General features: G+C 31.9%; 1 protein-coding gene across 1 annotated transcript; it reads right to left on the bottom strand.

Annotated features, from left to right (window-relative positions):
• Positions 1-3,379: 3,379 nt before the first annotated feature.
• Positions 3,380-5,294, bottom strand: LOC127801039 (transcription factor MYB61). Its single transcript, XM_052335839.1, has 3 exons — positions 4,994-5,294; positions 4,735-4,864; positions 3,380-4,639 (listed from the first exon to the last, which is right to left on the bottom strand). Exons 1-3 carry the CDS (start codon positions 5,124-5,126, stop codon positions 3,619-3,621), a joined length of 1,284 nt encoding a protein of 427 aa, XP_052191799.1. The 5' UTR covers positions 5,127-5,294; the 3' UTR covers positions 3,380-3,618.
• Between the last annotated feature and the right edge of the window lie 12,295 nt (positions 5,295-17,589).

Raw genomic sequence — 17,589 nt, 5'->3', positions numbered from 1 at the left:
TCGTATTAGAAAATCAGTTCGGTTTGATCTAGGACCAATTTGATCATGGTTTGGTATTTTTAGTTTAGTATTAGTCTAGGATCGAAAATTGGTAAAAGGTTATTAAATATTAGTGATAATTAAAGTAAAAACAACAAATAGAATGAATAGAAATATATGAATTTATGATTGTTTGAATGATATATATACATAATTTTTTAAAATTTTATATTAAAAGTATAGAAAAAAAAAGAATTTGGACTAGATAAATTAGTCTAATTTTTAAAAATTATATAACTTTATACTGTTATTAACTTGTGTCAAGCTCGAGCTCATAGCTTGACAACCTGTTAGTTAGTTAAGTTTAAGTTTAAGTTGAGCAAAATTTGGTTTGATTTGATTCGATTGGATTTGAAAATAATTTTTTTATTTTTTTTGAAAATAAAATTTAGTATTAAAATTTAAATTTATTATTAAATGATAACATACTCAAATTTATCATGACACCAAATCTAATATTTAATTAAATTTTATCTAAAAATAAAAAAAATTAAATTATAATTGCCAATTGCCATTCAATAAACTTTTATTTAATTTTTTTATTTTAAATTTTATACGCATAATATATATAAATTTCTTTCTTCACGTCTTTTATTTGATTCTTTCTGCTTTTTTTTTGGTCAAGTTGGCTTTGTTTATTGATTTGTTGTTGTCCCAATGCAACCCTTTTCTTCTTCATCATCATATCTTCTTCAACAAACACGATTAATCCTCAAATCAAATGCCATCTGAAGCAAAGATTGTGGCAAGATTTTGGGGATCCTTTATAGTAAAGGGTTCATGAGATTTGCTTCTCCATTTTCTTCCATATTTAGAGAGAAATGAGGCAATGATTGCCTCTCATTCTACACACCAATTCATGGTTGTCACCCATGTGTTAAAAGCATATATATATATATATAGCTTGTTAATATTAATCATATATATATCTTTTATTTTATTTATTTTTTTTAATAAAAAAATAAGTCTAAATTCTAAAAGATAATTATGTGCGTAGAAGTAGGTTTAACCCATCTCCCACTCATTAGCTTAGGTTCCATAAGGTCAAGTCTGTACTAAGTTTCTCTTGTTATATTTAGGTACTATTTATGGGACCAACGTTATCTTTTTCCTTTTAAGCTAAACTTGGGATAACTTCGATAGCAATTGACCAACCAAGCCGACAAAGGCAAATAGATGTTGCTATTGGAATATCTTAAATTTGAGATTTTTTCTTGAGTACGTTAACTCTGATGTTATTTGAGCTACTATTTTGATGATCATCAATTCTTTTTTTTTTAATAAAAACACTTATCGATTTTATCATTTTTTCATGTAATCAACTTGAAACGTTTCCTAAACACATTTAATGGTGGCAAAGAGAATTCAATCGCGTAAGAGGCATGTGCCTATCATTACCACATGAGACATGAAATTCATTGTTGTTGAAACGCCATAGAGTGAGAAAATCATTTCCAGCCTAGTATCAAATCTCAAGCCCAACCCTTTGAAGGGTTGAGGCTCCAAATAGCCAATTCTTGTTTCAAGCAACTCTTTCCTTTTTCTCTTGTTTCTCATAAACAGAGCCCCAAATTAGAAAAAAGATTCAATTTTCCTCCTGGTCACTCTGTTGTCATCATCTTCAATTTTGATCCTCTCCGTATATACCATTCTTCACTCATAACTTGCCGTTTCATCTTTATCCAGAGAAAAGGCAAAGAATAAGTGAAATTGAATTTTCTATTTCAGAATCATTGAAATTGAAACCAAAGCTTGCATCAAACTGTATGTGTGTGTGTGCATGCTGCCACGCCACCATCTCACTACCCCTTTTCAGGGTACCCTTCTATTTCCTTTTGTTTGCTTCTGAATAGAAGATTAATGTAGGGCCTAAACCTAGTCCCCAATAATTTGATTCACATGCATTCATAATGAAAACAGTATATAAATATCATACATACATACATACATTCATGTATATATATATATACATGAATATAAAACCATTGTAAGCTGGCAAGGACAGGGGGAGAGACTTGGATCATATTCCATTGAAGGGTGGGAGTATAAATTCTTCTATGTGCGTGCACGTGGTCATCGTCAAACTTGGCTGTGCTGTGTACCCCACAATTCATATGCTCAAAACGGACTTCGGATGGTTGAAGTCGGGGGGGTGTTCATGGGTCAAGATTGGTTTGATCAGTAGACTTTGTTCATGAATCATGATCCTTGTAGGCTTTAAACAGCCCCATTTCAAATCCTTGTGAATTTTCACTTTCTTTCATTGAGACTGGTTGTATTGTTGTTTGGGAAGCTAGAAAACTAACTTGGCATGAGTCAGAAAAATTGGGATAAAGCTTGTGTTATGATGGTGAGGAGGAGGAGGAGGAGGAGGAGGAGGGATGAAGATATGGGCATGGATGCATGGGTTTGCCATTTTTATCCACTCTTTGGGGGGAGGAGATTTGACATTGATTTAGGAGAGCACCAGAAGGAACCAAATCTTGAGAGGGCTGTTCAATGGGGGATAAGATGCTTTTCACTAATAAACTCACCAAAAAGGCTAACCCTTGTGCCCTAATTTTCCCATCAGTCACCTTTCTTATCTTTTTAAGAAAACATTTAGAAATTCCATTCCATCAATTCACCTCTGTCCTTAGGTATCAGCATCAAGCTATGCCCCTCGGAGGGAGAGGGGTCCCCCCACCCTCTTCCCGTTTGCTGTCTTTGCCTCCCAGAACTGGAAAAAGTTGAGCTCCAGAGGAGAAATCCATGACACGGTGTTCACACCTGAGGAGTGGCAAGGATTCTGTGGCCTTCTAAAGAGCCAGCTAGCTGTCCCAGTCCCTTTGAAATTAATTGATCCGTCAGTGTTCGACATAATGTTACTTAGACAAGGAAACTGTGTAACATTCATCCACAGTCTAATTTCCCAGTTGAAAGCACCAATCTTTCAAAAATTTTGAACTGAAACAGTGGCGGTCACTACTGTTAGCTTTTGAAATCTGTTAGTTTCTGAGAGGATCGTGAAGTGATTTGAAGGGCTGTGAAAAAGGGGAACCTATCTCCATCTAAGACAGTGATAGGCAAGCCATTCAAGAAGGCTGGTTCCTTGAATCTTGCAGCCCAGAAAGTCACTTGAATTGAAATAGGCTTTTCATTAAAACAGGCTGCCCGTGAAAGAGATGCCAGCCATTAGAGGATGATTCAGAAAACCCATGTGGATTTGGATATTCCATGGATGGGTGTCAACATCCCTCGAGCTGAAAAAGCCCAAGGCAAAGGTGGTGGTGGTTGTACTGTTGCAAATTGTGCCGATGAAGAAGCATAAGCATATGTACATAGAAGACGAGAATAAATCGAAACAAAAGACTGTTTATTATGAAATTCTACAATGTTTTTGGTAGACAAAAGATGAGCATATAACCTTGTTTCTATGGCAAACAGATGGTATAGAGAGAGCCGAGAACTCTGTATCGAACCTATTTACAGAACAAGAAAACTCTGTATAGCGCACCCCTGCAACCAGGAGATGCTTAATTTGTTCCTGTACTTGGGTTCACTTCTTCCAACTGCAGGGTCCAAATTGAAAAACAGGAGCTAAGAAAACTGTTCATAAGTGGCAGCAAGTCTCTGCAAATGGTTAGTGTATATGTCTGCAGCTTCTGAGGGTTGCTGCTGCTGCTGGTGGCTCCGGTGCAAATTAGTACTCAATCCATCTGTCGAAAACTGTGCTTCCGGTTTGGTCTCGCTGTAGATATCTTGAGCAGCAGCTTGGTTTTGAATTGTGGTTCCCAGTAAGAAAGAGGCCTGCAGATACTCTGACCACTTGTTGTCGTCTGTTTCGCCTTCCAGTGGATGAACCTCGGCTTCTTTCTTGGATTTAACACAATTCATAGGTCCCCACGAGAAGCAGCCGCCATTCTCGAAGAAGGAGGCGCTGTTTTGCAAATCTGTACTGCTGCTGCTGCTTCCATTGCTGCTGCCGCCGCCATTGCTACCGAAAGTACTACCATTGTTCCAATTATGGACTGCATTGACATCCAAAGAGGTGCTGGGTGGGAGGCTAATGGAAGGCTTGAGAATTGGGCTGGGAATGGAGGGGAGGAAACTGGTTGTCATGCTGGAATTGAACTCAGAGATCATGTCAGAAGGCCTCGAGGAGTTCGAGTTGGGGAAGAGGGTCGTGTTTGGATGCGCGGAGAGGCCGGTGTCGGGCCTGTAACTCAGCTGCTGGAAAGACAAGTACCCTGGAAAATCCGAATTAGGCCTGCAGCCGCCGGTGGAACTCTCATGGGAAGAAACAAACCTTTCCAGGAAGAACTCATGGGTTGGCGGCGGTGCTGGAGGGCGGCTGCTTTCCACAAGCGGGTAGTGATCAGCTGCCGATGAAGAGGCCTTGGAGTTTGAATTCTCAGCCTCCGAGGCAGCAGCTCTCTCAGCACTGTTCTTGCTGACTGCTGCTGCTAAAGCCTTGTCCTCATTCTGCACCTCAGAGAGGGGCTTGTGAGTATTGGGATCAATCCCCCTCTGCCTAAGCTTCTTCTTGATGGAAGAGTTCCATAGATTCTTGATTTCGTTGTCGGTCCTCCCCGGCAACTGAGCCGCAATCTGTGACCATCTGATGAAAGCAACAGTAATGGAAGGATGGATGGATGATGAGCCAGCCAAATGCACAAAAAGAAAGAACAAAAGAGGGCTGGCTATTACATATACCTGTTGCCAAGGACCACATGAAGCTCAATTATGAGGTTCTCTTCTTGCTGTGAAAATGTGCCTCTTTTCAAATCAGGCCTCAAGTAGTTTATCCACCTCAACCTGCAACTCTTGCCGCACCTCTGCAACCCTGCAGCTTACCAAGTTCTTATCTTTTGTACTTTGGAAGACCCTTTTGCTTGCATTAATTTGCAGAGAATATTGGGGGACTGGAAATTATGGAATTACACACACACACACACATATACACATATATAACCTGCAAGTTTAGGGACAGAGCTCCAGCAGCCATGGCCAAACTTGGTGATGTGGTTGATGAGCTTCTCATCTTCCTCAGGAGACCACAGCCCTTTCCTCAGCTTCTGCTTGTAGCAGCAAGAGTGCCTCCCCATGTGCCCTGCAACCTATACTCTGACTGCAATGCTGCCAAAGAGTACCCTCCAAAAAGAGAAGATGTAGACGACCACGAAGAGGACGATGAAGAAGAAGATGATGAAATTGGCAGAGAGAGAGGGAGAGAGAAGTGTTCACAAAATAAAATGAAAATGGCAGCCTGCAGGTGGGGAATCAAATTAATAGGAGGAAACCTGTGCAAGAGGGGAGGTCACATTCAAGAGGTGATTCAAGCTTGTCGCTTCCTCATCTTTTTCTTCCCAATATTTAATTTCATTGGGACTTTTAATTTTTAATAATCTAATTTTAATTCCCAAATTTGTCACCATTTCCCCCAAACAAAATCTGTTTTAAATTAAGTAATGTTAGGAATCATGGCAGTTATGTGTCGCATACTCATTGAAGAAAATATTATGTAGAATAAACAATGATACATAATTTTCTTCTCATCCTCTAATAAGGAGCCGCTAAATAATTGATAACACCGTTATTAATTATGATTCATAATATTATTTTTTTAAATTAAATAATATTTTAATTATTTAAATAAATAATTAACTCATATCTTAAAAGTCAGTGCCGACGGCTTTTAAGCCTCGTCAAGCACCCTCTTATTAACATTCTTGTAATAACATGACATTATTTTCATATTCTAATATTAAAAATAAAGTAAACACTCACTCCTTAACAAAACCCTTTATTATACGGTTTAAAATTGTAATCATTTAGGTGCAAATACTCTGTATTAGGTGGTTTAATTAAAGGCTAATTTAATATTAAACCAATTAGGTTCATGCAAAGATTCCACAAGTACAAAATCAGCCTCAAGATTCGGGAAAGGTGAAATATTCTTGCCGTGCCAATTGACAATTGTTAGTTTAGGCCTTTATATATATATACACATAATTGGACACTCATTTATAACACAAAATATATAATATATTAATGCACGAATACTACATATATGTATCACATATCAATGCTCAAATAGCGAGCGATAGAGAAGGCAAACAAGGGAGCTCAAAGTCTGAACTCTCATGCAAGATGATCGGTCTCAATATTATTTGTCCTGTCGTAAAAGCTAGCTTATTTATACTATGAGGTGAGATTTTTTATTACTCTAGTTTTATATTTTTTAAATATTTTTTGATGAGTACTCTTTAGGGTTACTCGGATATATATATTAACAAGAAAAAAAAAATCACAAAACGTCAACAATTTAAGGTAAAACATTCCCGAATTAACCATAAAAAAACTAACCAAATCAAAGAATAACTACTAAAGACAATTGAAAACAAAACTAACATGTCATCATATTCGCATAAAATATACAAAAAGGAACTACCATCAAACTCACCAGACCACAATTTATTTCATTTCGATATGTTATATATGTCCCCCCCCCCTTTTTTTTTTTTTTTAATTGAATGTGATTTGTATGGAAGTAAACTAAAAAAAGTCTCATACGTAGTGAAGATAACAACATCAATCTAGTTGTCTTCATTTAGATCAAGTAAGTATGAATAATGACAAATTTGGAAGTTAATTACTGGTGTGAACCAAACGAGATCCTATTAATTCTACAATAATCCTATATATAACCCACTATCACTATTGTAGTCTAGTGATAATTGATAGTGTCAGGGGTATTCAAATTTCAATTTGATTCTCTATTCATATTTTAACTTCAATCGAATTTTGGTCCCGTCCAATCCGGTCTTGGACTAATTCAAGACCGAACATTGATTAAAATTAGATAATATTATTTATTAAATATACATATATTTAAAAAAAAATTATATTAAAAAAAATTCAAAACTAAACCAGTCCGAACGAAATGAATATCCTTAATTAATGATGGTAAACTTGAGAGATGAAGTTCGAGTTTTATGAGTCTCGATGAAGTTCGAGTCTTATAAGTTTCGATTATTTCTTTCGCATATCGATCGATCCGAGTGATGTAATTTTACTTGAAAAATTACTACTAAAAATAAGTATTTTTTAAGTGAAGGTATTCATTAAACATCGATCCCTTTTGGCCATAGGGTTAATTAGATGGAAGGAGTGTAAAATGAAGTGGGGGAGGCGTGTAATGTTAAAATTGTTTGATATTTCATGGATTATATGAAGTTTATGAAATGATGGGATTAAGCATTAATTGTAGTTATGGTATATAATTAGTGGTTATTTATAGAAATAATTGAATTGATATGGATAACTTGAGATTAAGAGAGATCAAAAAGTTTAACATTAATAAGTGGATAAACCTATATTTTTGTTTTTGTATTTTTATATTTTTTCACTTGGTTATTTGAATTTTTTTGTTATTTTAATTACACACATATATATATATGTATTTTCAATTCAATTTAACTTATGTACTTTGACCCTTTTTTCGTGTGACAATTTAAATTTTTTTGTTGTGATACCTACATTATCAAGTAAATTTAATCTTTGTACTTTAGTGTGTAAAAAAATAAAAATAAATAAAGTGAGTTGAATCAACACTTTGGGTGAAAATTTTGGCTAATTTATCAAATTAGAAACATTGCTAGCAATTGTCTTCTTTCGTTCTCGTACTCTTTTACTTTTTTACCAGACATATTATAATCTTTTAGGCATGATCTTATAAGTATTGATTATCTTACTTTATTTTTTTTTTACACGTTAAAGTATAAGCATGAAATTAACTCGGAAATATATATAAATGAGTATAATCGAAATAATATAAAATTTAAATTATCATACAAAAAAGTCAAAATATAAATATATGAATATAATTAAAATAACAAAAAATTTAAATGGCCACCTAAAAAAAGTGTGGCCATGATAGTATTTAATATGGGTTTGGCCATCATATTATTATGATCAATTTTGATTAATTAAATACCTAAATATCTCCTAATCAATGAGATATATACTGTCAAATTATATATAGGAGAATGTCTTTTCGTCCGAGAATCAAACCGAATAAGTGGTCCGAAACCGAATCACAAAGTCACTGTACGACACATATATCATTCATTTGCCAAAGCAATGCTAGATAGGTCCCTAGTCCCTACCATATTTCCATCATATTGGACTTCAAGGGGTCCTACAATCCATGGCCCCACCTCATCTTCAAATTTCCCCTCTAGCCAAGCCCATGTCACAACTCTTGCTTCTTAAATTCATTTTTCTACAGCTTAATGTCTAATACTCAATTTTTTATTTTAGTATCGAATATTTATTAGATAAGTAAAAGGTGACAGGTGACAGTCACTTAATAAGTTCACCAATCAATATCTCGTTACTAATAGTTATGAAACAGGCCAAATATACTAAATCACTAGTTGATATGCTACGATTAATTATTTCGAGACTATGCCTAGGTATATTTTTGTTTTTCTTAAACAAAAAGGAGCATCTTGTGGACCTCGATGTTTTTTTAGCTGGGCATGTAACGTGATTGATTATTATATGTATATCTAAATTTAAAAGATAAATGATTAATAATAAGTGTTACGTCCTAACATTTTATATAATTAGTTGAGTTAGGCCACACCATATAATTCATAAGTTATTTCCTAAATCTCTTGCTCAATGAGGTTGAGCCTACCATGTGGAATATCTTTCGAGATTGATTTTACCCATTTTACTTAATAAATATTTTAAAGATTTATGTTTCGATTGAGACTAATTTTTTAACAAAATATATATTTTTAAAAAGTTATATGTATATTGATGGTATCTTACCATTTTGATGAGTAGAGATGACCTATATTATATATGTGTAAATAAAAAATAAAAAAATTTAAATAAAAATTCATTAAGTGTTGCTCAATGGATGTAATTTAGTTTTTTTTTTTTTAGAAAGATTTTAAACAAAATAATTATTGGTATAGTGGTAAAATTATTTAAAAAATTGTTTCTGAGCCAAATTTTCCACCAAAAGAAAAAAAATTTAAAACAAAGTTTCATATCTAATTAAGGTTAGAAAAGGGAATAATTTCTTAATACAAATGGTAATCTTCTATTAGAGGCTAAAGGGAATTAATCTTATAATTAATTATCATCTACCCTCATTTAGATCCCTTAAATTAATATGTAACGGAAACATTAATTGCACATAATCCTATCATAGTCATAGTACCAATAATAATGCAAATAATACTAAATTAGTGATATTTTCTTTGTGTATTAGCTTCTCTTCTCCCTTTGTTATAAACTATCTTTTATCCCAATTAACATGTAAATGGTTCGCATGTTTTTTTTATCAGTAAAATTGTATCACTTGATAAGCGAATATCAAAATTATGGTTTGTTTATACATTCACCCTCGTTATCTTTTCAAGTGAAGAGTCAACCATGATGTGTCATATGTCTCATCAGTCAAAGCGTGTCATATGTCTCATTTGAGAGACTGTGACACGTGATTTATCAGGTTCCTTGTTATTTGAAAAAGTAGTCTATGTCTATAATATCTTGCCTAGAATTCGAAAATTTCAATTGAAGTATTTTATCGAGATTCTCGCTGAGCCTTTACAAGTTTGACCTATATAATGAGTAAGACCTTAAAAGGTAACACGTCTAACTTTAGAAATTTATATTTACCTTAACTCTTTCACAAAGGCTAATTTGATTGTCAAATGTTATACCGAAAGATAAAGCCCTTACGTTAATGTGCTTGGTGATCCTCCATAACATCATTATTATTGGAGAACTAATAAAAAATCAACTAAAATATACGAAAAAACTTAAACTCGAAACTTTAAACAAATCAACACTATTACTTACTATTAAAATAAGACTCTTAAAGACAATTAAATAATTCATGATTTGCATTATTTTTCCTCTCATTTTAATCCCTTAAATAAGTAAAGAAGAGATTACACACAATCGAAAGATGATAATAATAATAGAGCCAATAATTATTGCTAATAATAAATACAAATTAGTGGCATTTTCTTTGTTTCTATTGACTTGTCATCTTGTTAGGACATAATGAAGGTTCTTGACCTTAGGGAGGGCCTAAATAGAGACATCCCATCCCATGCCATCCCATCCCTTATAGAATGTTAAATGAGGCCCCATGCATAAGGGGGGGATTATTCCATTAACCTAATCATGGACTTAATCTTAAGCTCATCTCATTATTATAAGTTGTTAATGAGCTGTTTTTTTTTTTTTTATTTTCTTATTTTTAGTCTTTATAAAGTCAACTATGGCGACATGCTTATTCCTTGTTCTTTATTACCTGTACATGTTAATCATTTGTCACCTTTGCTGTTGTCAGTAATTCTTAATTAATATTCACCAACCCTATGGATATATGTTTGCAATTTTAATTCAGCCTTTGGGAATCTTTCAACTAGTCAATATATAATTGGTATTGGAAATTTAAATGGAAATGTTATTTGGATATTCACTTTGTGATATATTAAACTATTGTATATTTATATTAATGTGACATAAAATATAATATATTAATGTAAAATATATTATTAAAAATATCAAGTTTGATGATGGTATTGGAGACCCATCACCATAATTCTGCCTCGATCTGAATACTTATAAGAAAAGAGGGGACAATTTCTTCGGTATTGTCTCTACAGTCAAGTTACTAAAGTAAATAAGTAGTAAAATATAGTGAGTATTTAGACTTGCTTGATTTAGCTATGAGAATCGTACCTTTTATATAGGCGGGGTGTAAATTGAAATACTTAAAGTTATCGTTGAGATTTTTGAACTCAAATATTGTGGATTAACGAAGAATCTATCAAAATAGATATCTCTTTGAAATTTTCGGAATTATGTATCCACATCTTAAGTACTTTGAGATGACAAAAGATCTATGCTATTGGGCTAAAGTTATCTTCTTGAGATTTTTGGATGGTGGTAGATCCATTGAATCGAGATAAGTTTCGATGCTGATATTTCAAATCTAAATTGGGTCAAAGGTCTCGTGTTCTCCCCTTAACGTTTATTGATGGGGACACACACAGAGTAATTACCTTTTAAAAATATCTTAATGATTTTATCTTTTTGAGTACTTTCTCATTAAGAACTAAATATTCATCTAGCATTTTCCTAATTTAAAGTAAAACTTAACAACATTTTGACACGTAGGTAATATTTTTAATTGTGTTTATCCTTATTTATTCACTCTTTATTTAATTTTTATATTAGAGAGGTAAAACGAGTTATGTTGGGCTATCATGATCAATTCTTGTGAATAAGTCATATGGTGATCGTGTTACATAAAATGATTTTAAATAATAAAAAAAGCTTTTATTAATGTCGTGTTAGAATATTCTTTTTATTATTAAATTTAAATCGTACGTTACTCAATGAATTTTCGTTAAAACTTTTTAACCCCTTTAATTATTATTAAAATGTTAGAAAAATTAAGCTCTCCAAACGCAAAAAGGGTTACTGTTTTCGCACTCTTACAGCAATATTATGAAATCTGTGAATAAAGTACTTTTTTTAAAAAATATTCGGTATATAAAATTTAAACTCGTAACCTCTAAATAATAATTAATTTCTTAAATAATTTTATCACTACACTAAAGATCATTTTATTTAAAAATTTAAAAAATAAACTATAAACTATTTAACGACACCTAATAAACTTTTATTTAATTTTTGTTACATAGGTACCGCTTACCACCTCTTTAATAATTAATTGCTTAGCTGGGTTTGTTTTGGGATGGTGAACGTTAGCTCCATGCCAACACCATATTAATTGATGATATTAGACCCTGTGGACCCCAAGTTATTCTGTACCAAAAGAAAACTACATAATATATATAAGTTGGAATTATGTAACAAATAAATTAATTACCACTAAGAATATATGTGATATGACTCAATATATGTGTCGGTTCATTGTCTATAGATAGGACCCATAAAAAAAAAAAAAAACTTTAAAATGGAAGAGAACCCTAGTTGAGCATAGAATGGCATTGCCTGCCCTTTTTAAGCTTAATTTTTCTCCTACTATCCCATTCAATCTGCATCCCAACTTAGGTATTTTAGGATAATTACTTAAAAGTGTTTAAATTTTGATCGAGATTAAGATTGATTGGATCACAATTTAGTCGTCGATCCTAATATTAAAGGGGATCAGTTTTCGATCCAATACTGGTCTAAAGTAAAAAAACTAGTTAAGGGTTATTAAATATTAATAATTGTTTGAATAAATATATATACACACTTATTTTTTTAGAATTTTATACTAAAATAAAGAAAAAAAATGAGTTTGAATCGCTTAGGATCGAACCATTCTAGTCTCCACCCAAATATTCCAATTTTTTATTTGAAATTTTTGTAAAGTTTAATTTTGATCTAGAATTGGTCCAATCCAAATCGATGAGTATGCATAATAATGGCATTAGTTAATGTAGTATACAAAATGAGTACGCGCCTTTGTGACCCGTTACAATTGTCATTTTAGTTAATGTAGTATACAAAATTTTACATACTAGTTGTCATTTTATTTTTGGGTTAATTATGAAAATAATTTGATATTTTTTATTAATTTATAATTTTATTTAATCATTTCAATTTTAACAATTAAGTCTAAATTATCTCAATTTGGTGTAATTTTATTCAAGATGTAAAATCGATTTAAATGGAGCGAGTTCATGTTGACTTGACATGTCAAATATCATATAATAATAATATTTGTGTGACCCATATATTTGTACACATAAATAAAAGAAAGAAAAAAATATAATTTGTAAAACGTAAAAAAAAAAAAAAAAACAGATTATGTGTAACAAGTTATATATATATACTTATGTATACATGTGGGACCCACAAATATTCTTATTATATGACATTTAGTATGATACGTCAGCATAAACACACTCATTTTAAATTGATTTTATATATTGAATAAAATATTACTAAATTAAATCAATTTAAACTTAATTGTCAAAATTAAAAAAATTAAATAAAATTAGAAATCAACAAAAAGAATGAATTAATTTCGTAATTAGCCCCTTTCTTTTCATAATTGTTAAGAAGCGTAGCTTTTTGGTGACCATCTTGTGACCATCTGAGTGTCTTTTTCTAGACGTGACCATAGATGGTGATGAAATTTTGTACTCAAAAGAGCACAAGATCATGTGATGTGCTACATACGATGGGGATTAATGTGTGGAAACCAAAGAGATGGATGCATCATACATTATAATTAATGTCATCCTTATAATTAATTGTGAGATTAATAAAATAAATAAATAACATAAAATTAGCAATTGTTAGCGGTAGTCGTTGCAATAGACCTAGTAGTAGAAGAACTCATCGTTGTGAATTTGTAATTTTATTCAATTATTTCAATTTTAGTAATTAGGTCCAAATTGACTTAATTTGATGCAATTTTATCTGTTAATTTAGAGAGAGTATGTTTATGCTAACTTGACATGTCAGGTGTTATATAATTCTAATAATATTTGTGAATCTATATATACACACAAGTAAAAAAAGAAAAAGAAAAAATGTAATTTATTGCACATAATTTATTTATTATTTTTTTTCTTTTTACAAGTTATATTTTTTTTCTTTTTTTACTTTTGTATACATGTGTGTCCTACAAATATTATTATTATATAATAGGTAACATGCAAAGTCAACATAAATATACTTTTTCTAAATCAATTTTACATGTCAAATAAAATTACACCAGATTTAGTCAATTTGGACCTAATTGTCAAAATTTAGGTCCAAATTGAAATAATTAAATAAAATTACAAATTCACAAAAAATAATTGAATTATTTTCATGATTAGCCTTAAATTTAACTTAATTTAATTCCAACTTAATTGAAGAATAAGTTATTACTTATGAGTGACATGACCCTCATAATCTTGATGCCAAATTTCATGCTAAACATATAAATAAACCATGCTGTCCCACTAATTGCTCTTAAAGAATATTATTATTGTAGAGCAATTATTATGTTTTATGTATAGTTGGCAAGAGATAATCACAAGATAGTCAGTTCCAATGTCAATCGCACATATACCCCCCAACAATTAGCTACACAATTGCAGTGTAAACTATCCCTAGGTGAAGCTGATTAGTTATAATTAACACCCTAAATAAACTATAATAAAAACTTGAAATTAATATTAATTAATGGAGATAGTGTAAGAGAGTACCCAACAATAGTGAACAACCATTCACTATATATATTTTGGCACAGAACTCAGTTTTAATAGGAATAACTTTACGTAAAATTATTTACTATATAACCCTATACAAAGTTATTATTGAGTGTCGCACATACAGAATGTAACAATTTCGAATCCAAATAATATTTTGGACAAACCTACTAATGGTATAATTTGACAACAAATGATTTATAAGGCTTCATGACCTAAACAAGTGCCAAGGAAATATGGTAGTGATGTGATCTTAGTGAACACAAATTAATGAAGATAAAGAAGTTATATTAAAAAGATCATACTCAAATGGTCATTTGAAAAATCAGTAGAGACATAATCTCTATGTCCTTGAACAAAGTGGAAGCCCCTTTTTTGTTATTCTCAAAGGGCATCTTTTCCTCAACCCTCTTTTGAAATTTTGCGAAGAAAGACAACTAATTGACAAGAAAGAGCAACCATTCCTCCAAGTAATGGGATTAATTAATTTCCCTCATATATGATTATGTACATCCAGCACAAGGAGGATCTCAACCTTGAGTTAACTTAGAAAGCTAGCTTTTTCATCGACACTCCCACGAAGCAACATGTTGAAATAGTTGTATCCACTAAGCACATGTAATCAAGTATCTTTAAACACTTAATTGGCCCAACTCACGGTGTTTAATTCTTTGCCCCTTTTTGTTGGTCAGAGCCTTAGTTCATTCATATTTTCTATATGCTTATTTAGTCTTATTTGGTGGGTTTTTTTTTTGGCTCTTGTTTGGCCACCTTGGCCTTAACATATATTTTGGAGGGGCGAGGAGGGGAGAAGCCTAATATCATTTATGAGAGAGAGAGAGAGAGAGAGAGAGCATCATCTTATCTTAAACCCTTTTTGAATTTGATAAAAAAAAAATATTTTTATATGTATCTTACCTTATCTTAATTAATTGTGTCACTAAGTTATCATCCAAAAGGGAGGTGATAGTACAGCTTACACACACATTCATCTAATGCAACCTTAGCTAGAAGATATTCATGTATATATATATATATAGAAGAAAAAAATTGTAAGAAACATTGCACATTGTTTGTGGGGAACACCGAAATTGATGACAAGAGTTGATTAGGATCCCCTATGAGATGACCTCGATGCATCTTATGTAGTTGGAGTCATTAACACTAGTAGGAAACATAACCACATGGATTGGATGGATCTCACAAGCCAAATTAATTAGTTGACTCAAAACTAAACTCATATCTTTTGTCTTGTCAATTAAGCCATAGCCATAAGCAATATATGTATGAGCTACCAGGACCCATTATGGCACAACACAAGCTCCCTACCATAATATATATATTTATGTATAGGTCCCTCTGCCCATTCATTTATAATTAGCATACTCATATCAAGCTAGATGTGGTGTATCATCACGATTCTATTGTACATGAAAAAACAATCACTAGGAGTTAAACCACTAATCTCCTTGTTTAATAGTTTGAACTAGAGTTTTATATATATATATTTATATATATATAAGGTTTTTGCTAACAATTGGCTTAAAGTACATCTAATGCATTTTGTTTTCAGCATTCGAACACTTTTATTGATTGATCAAATATTTCAAAGTACAATATATTTATTACTGTTCAATAAAAAAATATTTAAATACTAAAAACTAAGTGAACACTCGTTGGCAAAAATATATGTATATATAGCATCAATGATGCCTAAAGAGGAAGGATTAGTTAAAGTTTTATCTCAACTCTTCTATCCATGTAAAGTTAAGACTTGAAGAAGAAAGAAAGAGATCATAAGAATATATATATATATATATAATGTAAAAGCTCTCTAATGAATAAGTTGGATAATCTAAAGTTTAATTGTTGTTAGCTCCATCAATTACCATAAAGTTTGTCTGGTTGAAATGCTGGGGTTGTCCCCCTATCTAGAATAATTACTTGTACAATTAATGTGCTTGCTGGCTGTGTAGTAGTGGGGAATGATTTGGAGGGCTTTCTAATTCTCACATTAACATGATTGATGGCTATATATATATGTGTGTGTGTGTAGCTAGCCCTCAACTCCATGGGAGAGGTCTTCATTTGGTTGTCTTGTCAATCATCACTACTCCTACTATGTGATGTGCTTGAATTCATTTCCAGCTCTCATTTTGGAAGAAGACTTAGTGGCAGCAAATTCTTGAATTCAAGCCATATATATGCATATTCGAACCCATAGTTCAACATCTAATTACTCAATTAATCCATCTCTAATCAAGTTGATTAAAGAGTCATCTCCATATAATTAAATATTATTCTTCCACACAATCTCAACCACCTTAGTTATGTGAGAAGGGATTTTCAGCCATATTTCTGACGAGATCTAATTCATGCAACGATAGTGTTAGTCTTTAAACTTGAGTTTGTCTAAACTGGCTCTTTTTGTCAAAAAAAAAAAAAAAAAAAAGAACGGAGTTTGATCTTTTGATAATTTTTTCAATACTCAAGTTAGTTATTATACTTGAGACCAAAGCAATAGTGATGCAATAAAAATGTAAAAAATGTCATACTTGATTCTTAGAAGACCACACCTTTATATAGGCATGCTCACGGATAAGTAGAGACTAAACGATGGCACATAAATGACCGAATTTAATATTTTAGGCGAACCAGATATAAGCCCAAACTCTCTTTTTTACTCCTTACTTGGATAGCCTTGAGTTGGGTCTTAAGTCTATTTCAAATAGGCTCAATCATTCAAGCCTCTTGTTGGACCCTCAAGTTAAGTCTAAGTTAACGCGGGTTAAAGTTTTGTCCTCCATAAGGGACATACTCATATTTGTCCTTGCAATTGGATATTCTATCATCTTTCATCGCTGATTTCTTGGACAAGAAAATACAAACTAATAGCCAAAAAGAAAGAAAAAAAAATCACAAATTGTCAAAAAAAAACCCTAAATCGTAAAAAAAAAAAAAAAAAAAAAAAAACCCTAAACCTTAAACTGCCGAAAAAACTGTATCTGAAAAAGAAAACCCAACTGAGCACTGCAGCTTGGATGAAATGAGTTGTGTAGTGTTTAATCAGTTCAAAAGAAAATGACAAAAGAGGGGAAAAAATTGAAGGCGTGACATATCACAGTTTTAACCTGATTGTAAGGGAATAAACTCAATGAGTAATTAATACTTGTTAAAGGTCAGAAGAAGCATGCCATTTGCCCTAGTTTTTAACTAGTTCATGAAGATATATACATACATACATATATATTTATATAGCTGGGCTTTATGAAGCATTAATGATTGTGCATTGAAGCGAAAAACAAGAGTC

Source organism: Diospyros lotus, chromosome 5 (genome assembly GCF_014633365.1).
Source record: "Diospyros lotus cultivar Yz01 chromosome 5, ASM1463336v1, whole genome shotgun sequence".
In the NCBI taxonomy this organism is placed as follows: domain Eukaryota; kingdom Viridiplantae; phylum Streptophyta; class Magnoliopsida; order Ericales; family Ebenaceae; genus Diospyros; species Diospyros lotus.
The sequence above is the reverse complement of the archived record's forward strand: the minus strand, read 5'-3'. Positions and strand labels throughout refer to the sequence as shown.

What these genes read in the sequence shown, in the direction of transcription:
- LOC127801039 (XM_052335839.1), bottom strand. Translation starts at nt 5,126, where the DNA reads ATGGGGAGGCACTCTTGCTGCTACAAGCAGAAGCTGAGGAAAGGGCTG. An exon ending in CTCTGTCCCTAAACTTGCAG is followed by an intron (nt 4,865 to 4,993) that starts GTTATATATGTG and finishes GGTAAGCTGCAG; the next exon opens with GGTTGCAGAGGTGCGGCAAG. An exon ending in CATGTGGTCCTTGGCAACAG is followed by an intron (nt 4,640 to 4,734) that starts GTATATGTAATA and finishes TGCTTTCATCAG; the next exon opens with ATGGTCACAGATTGCGGCTC.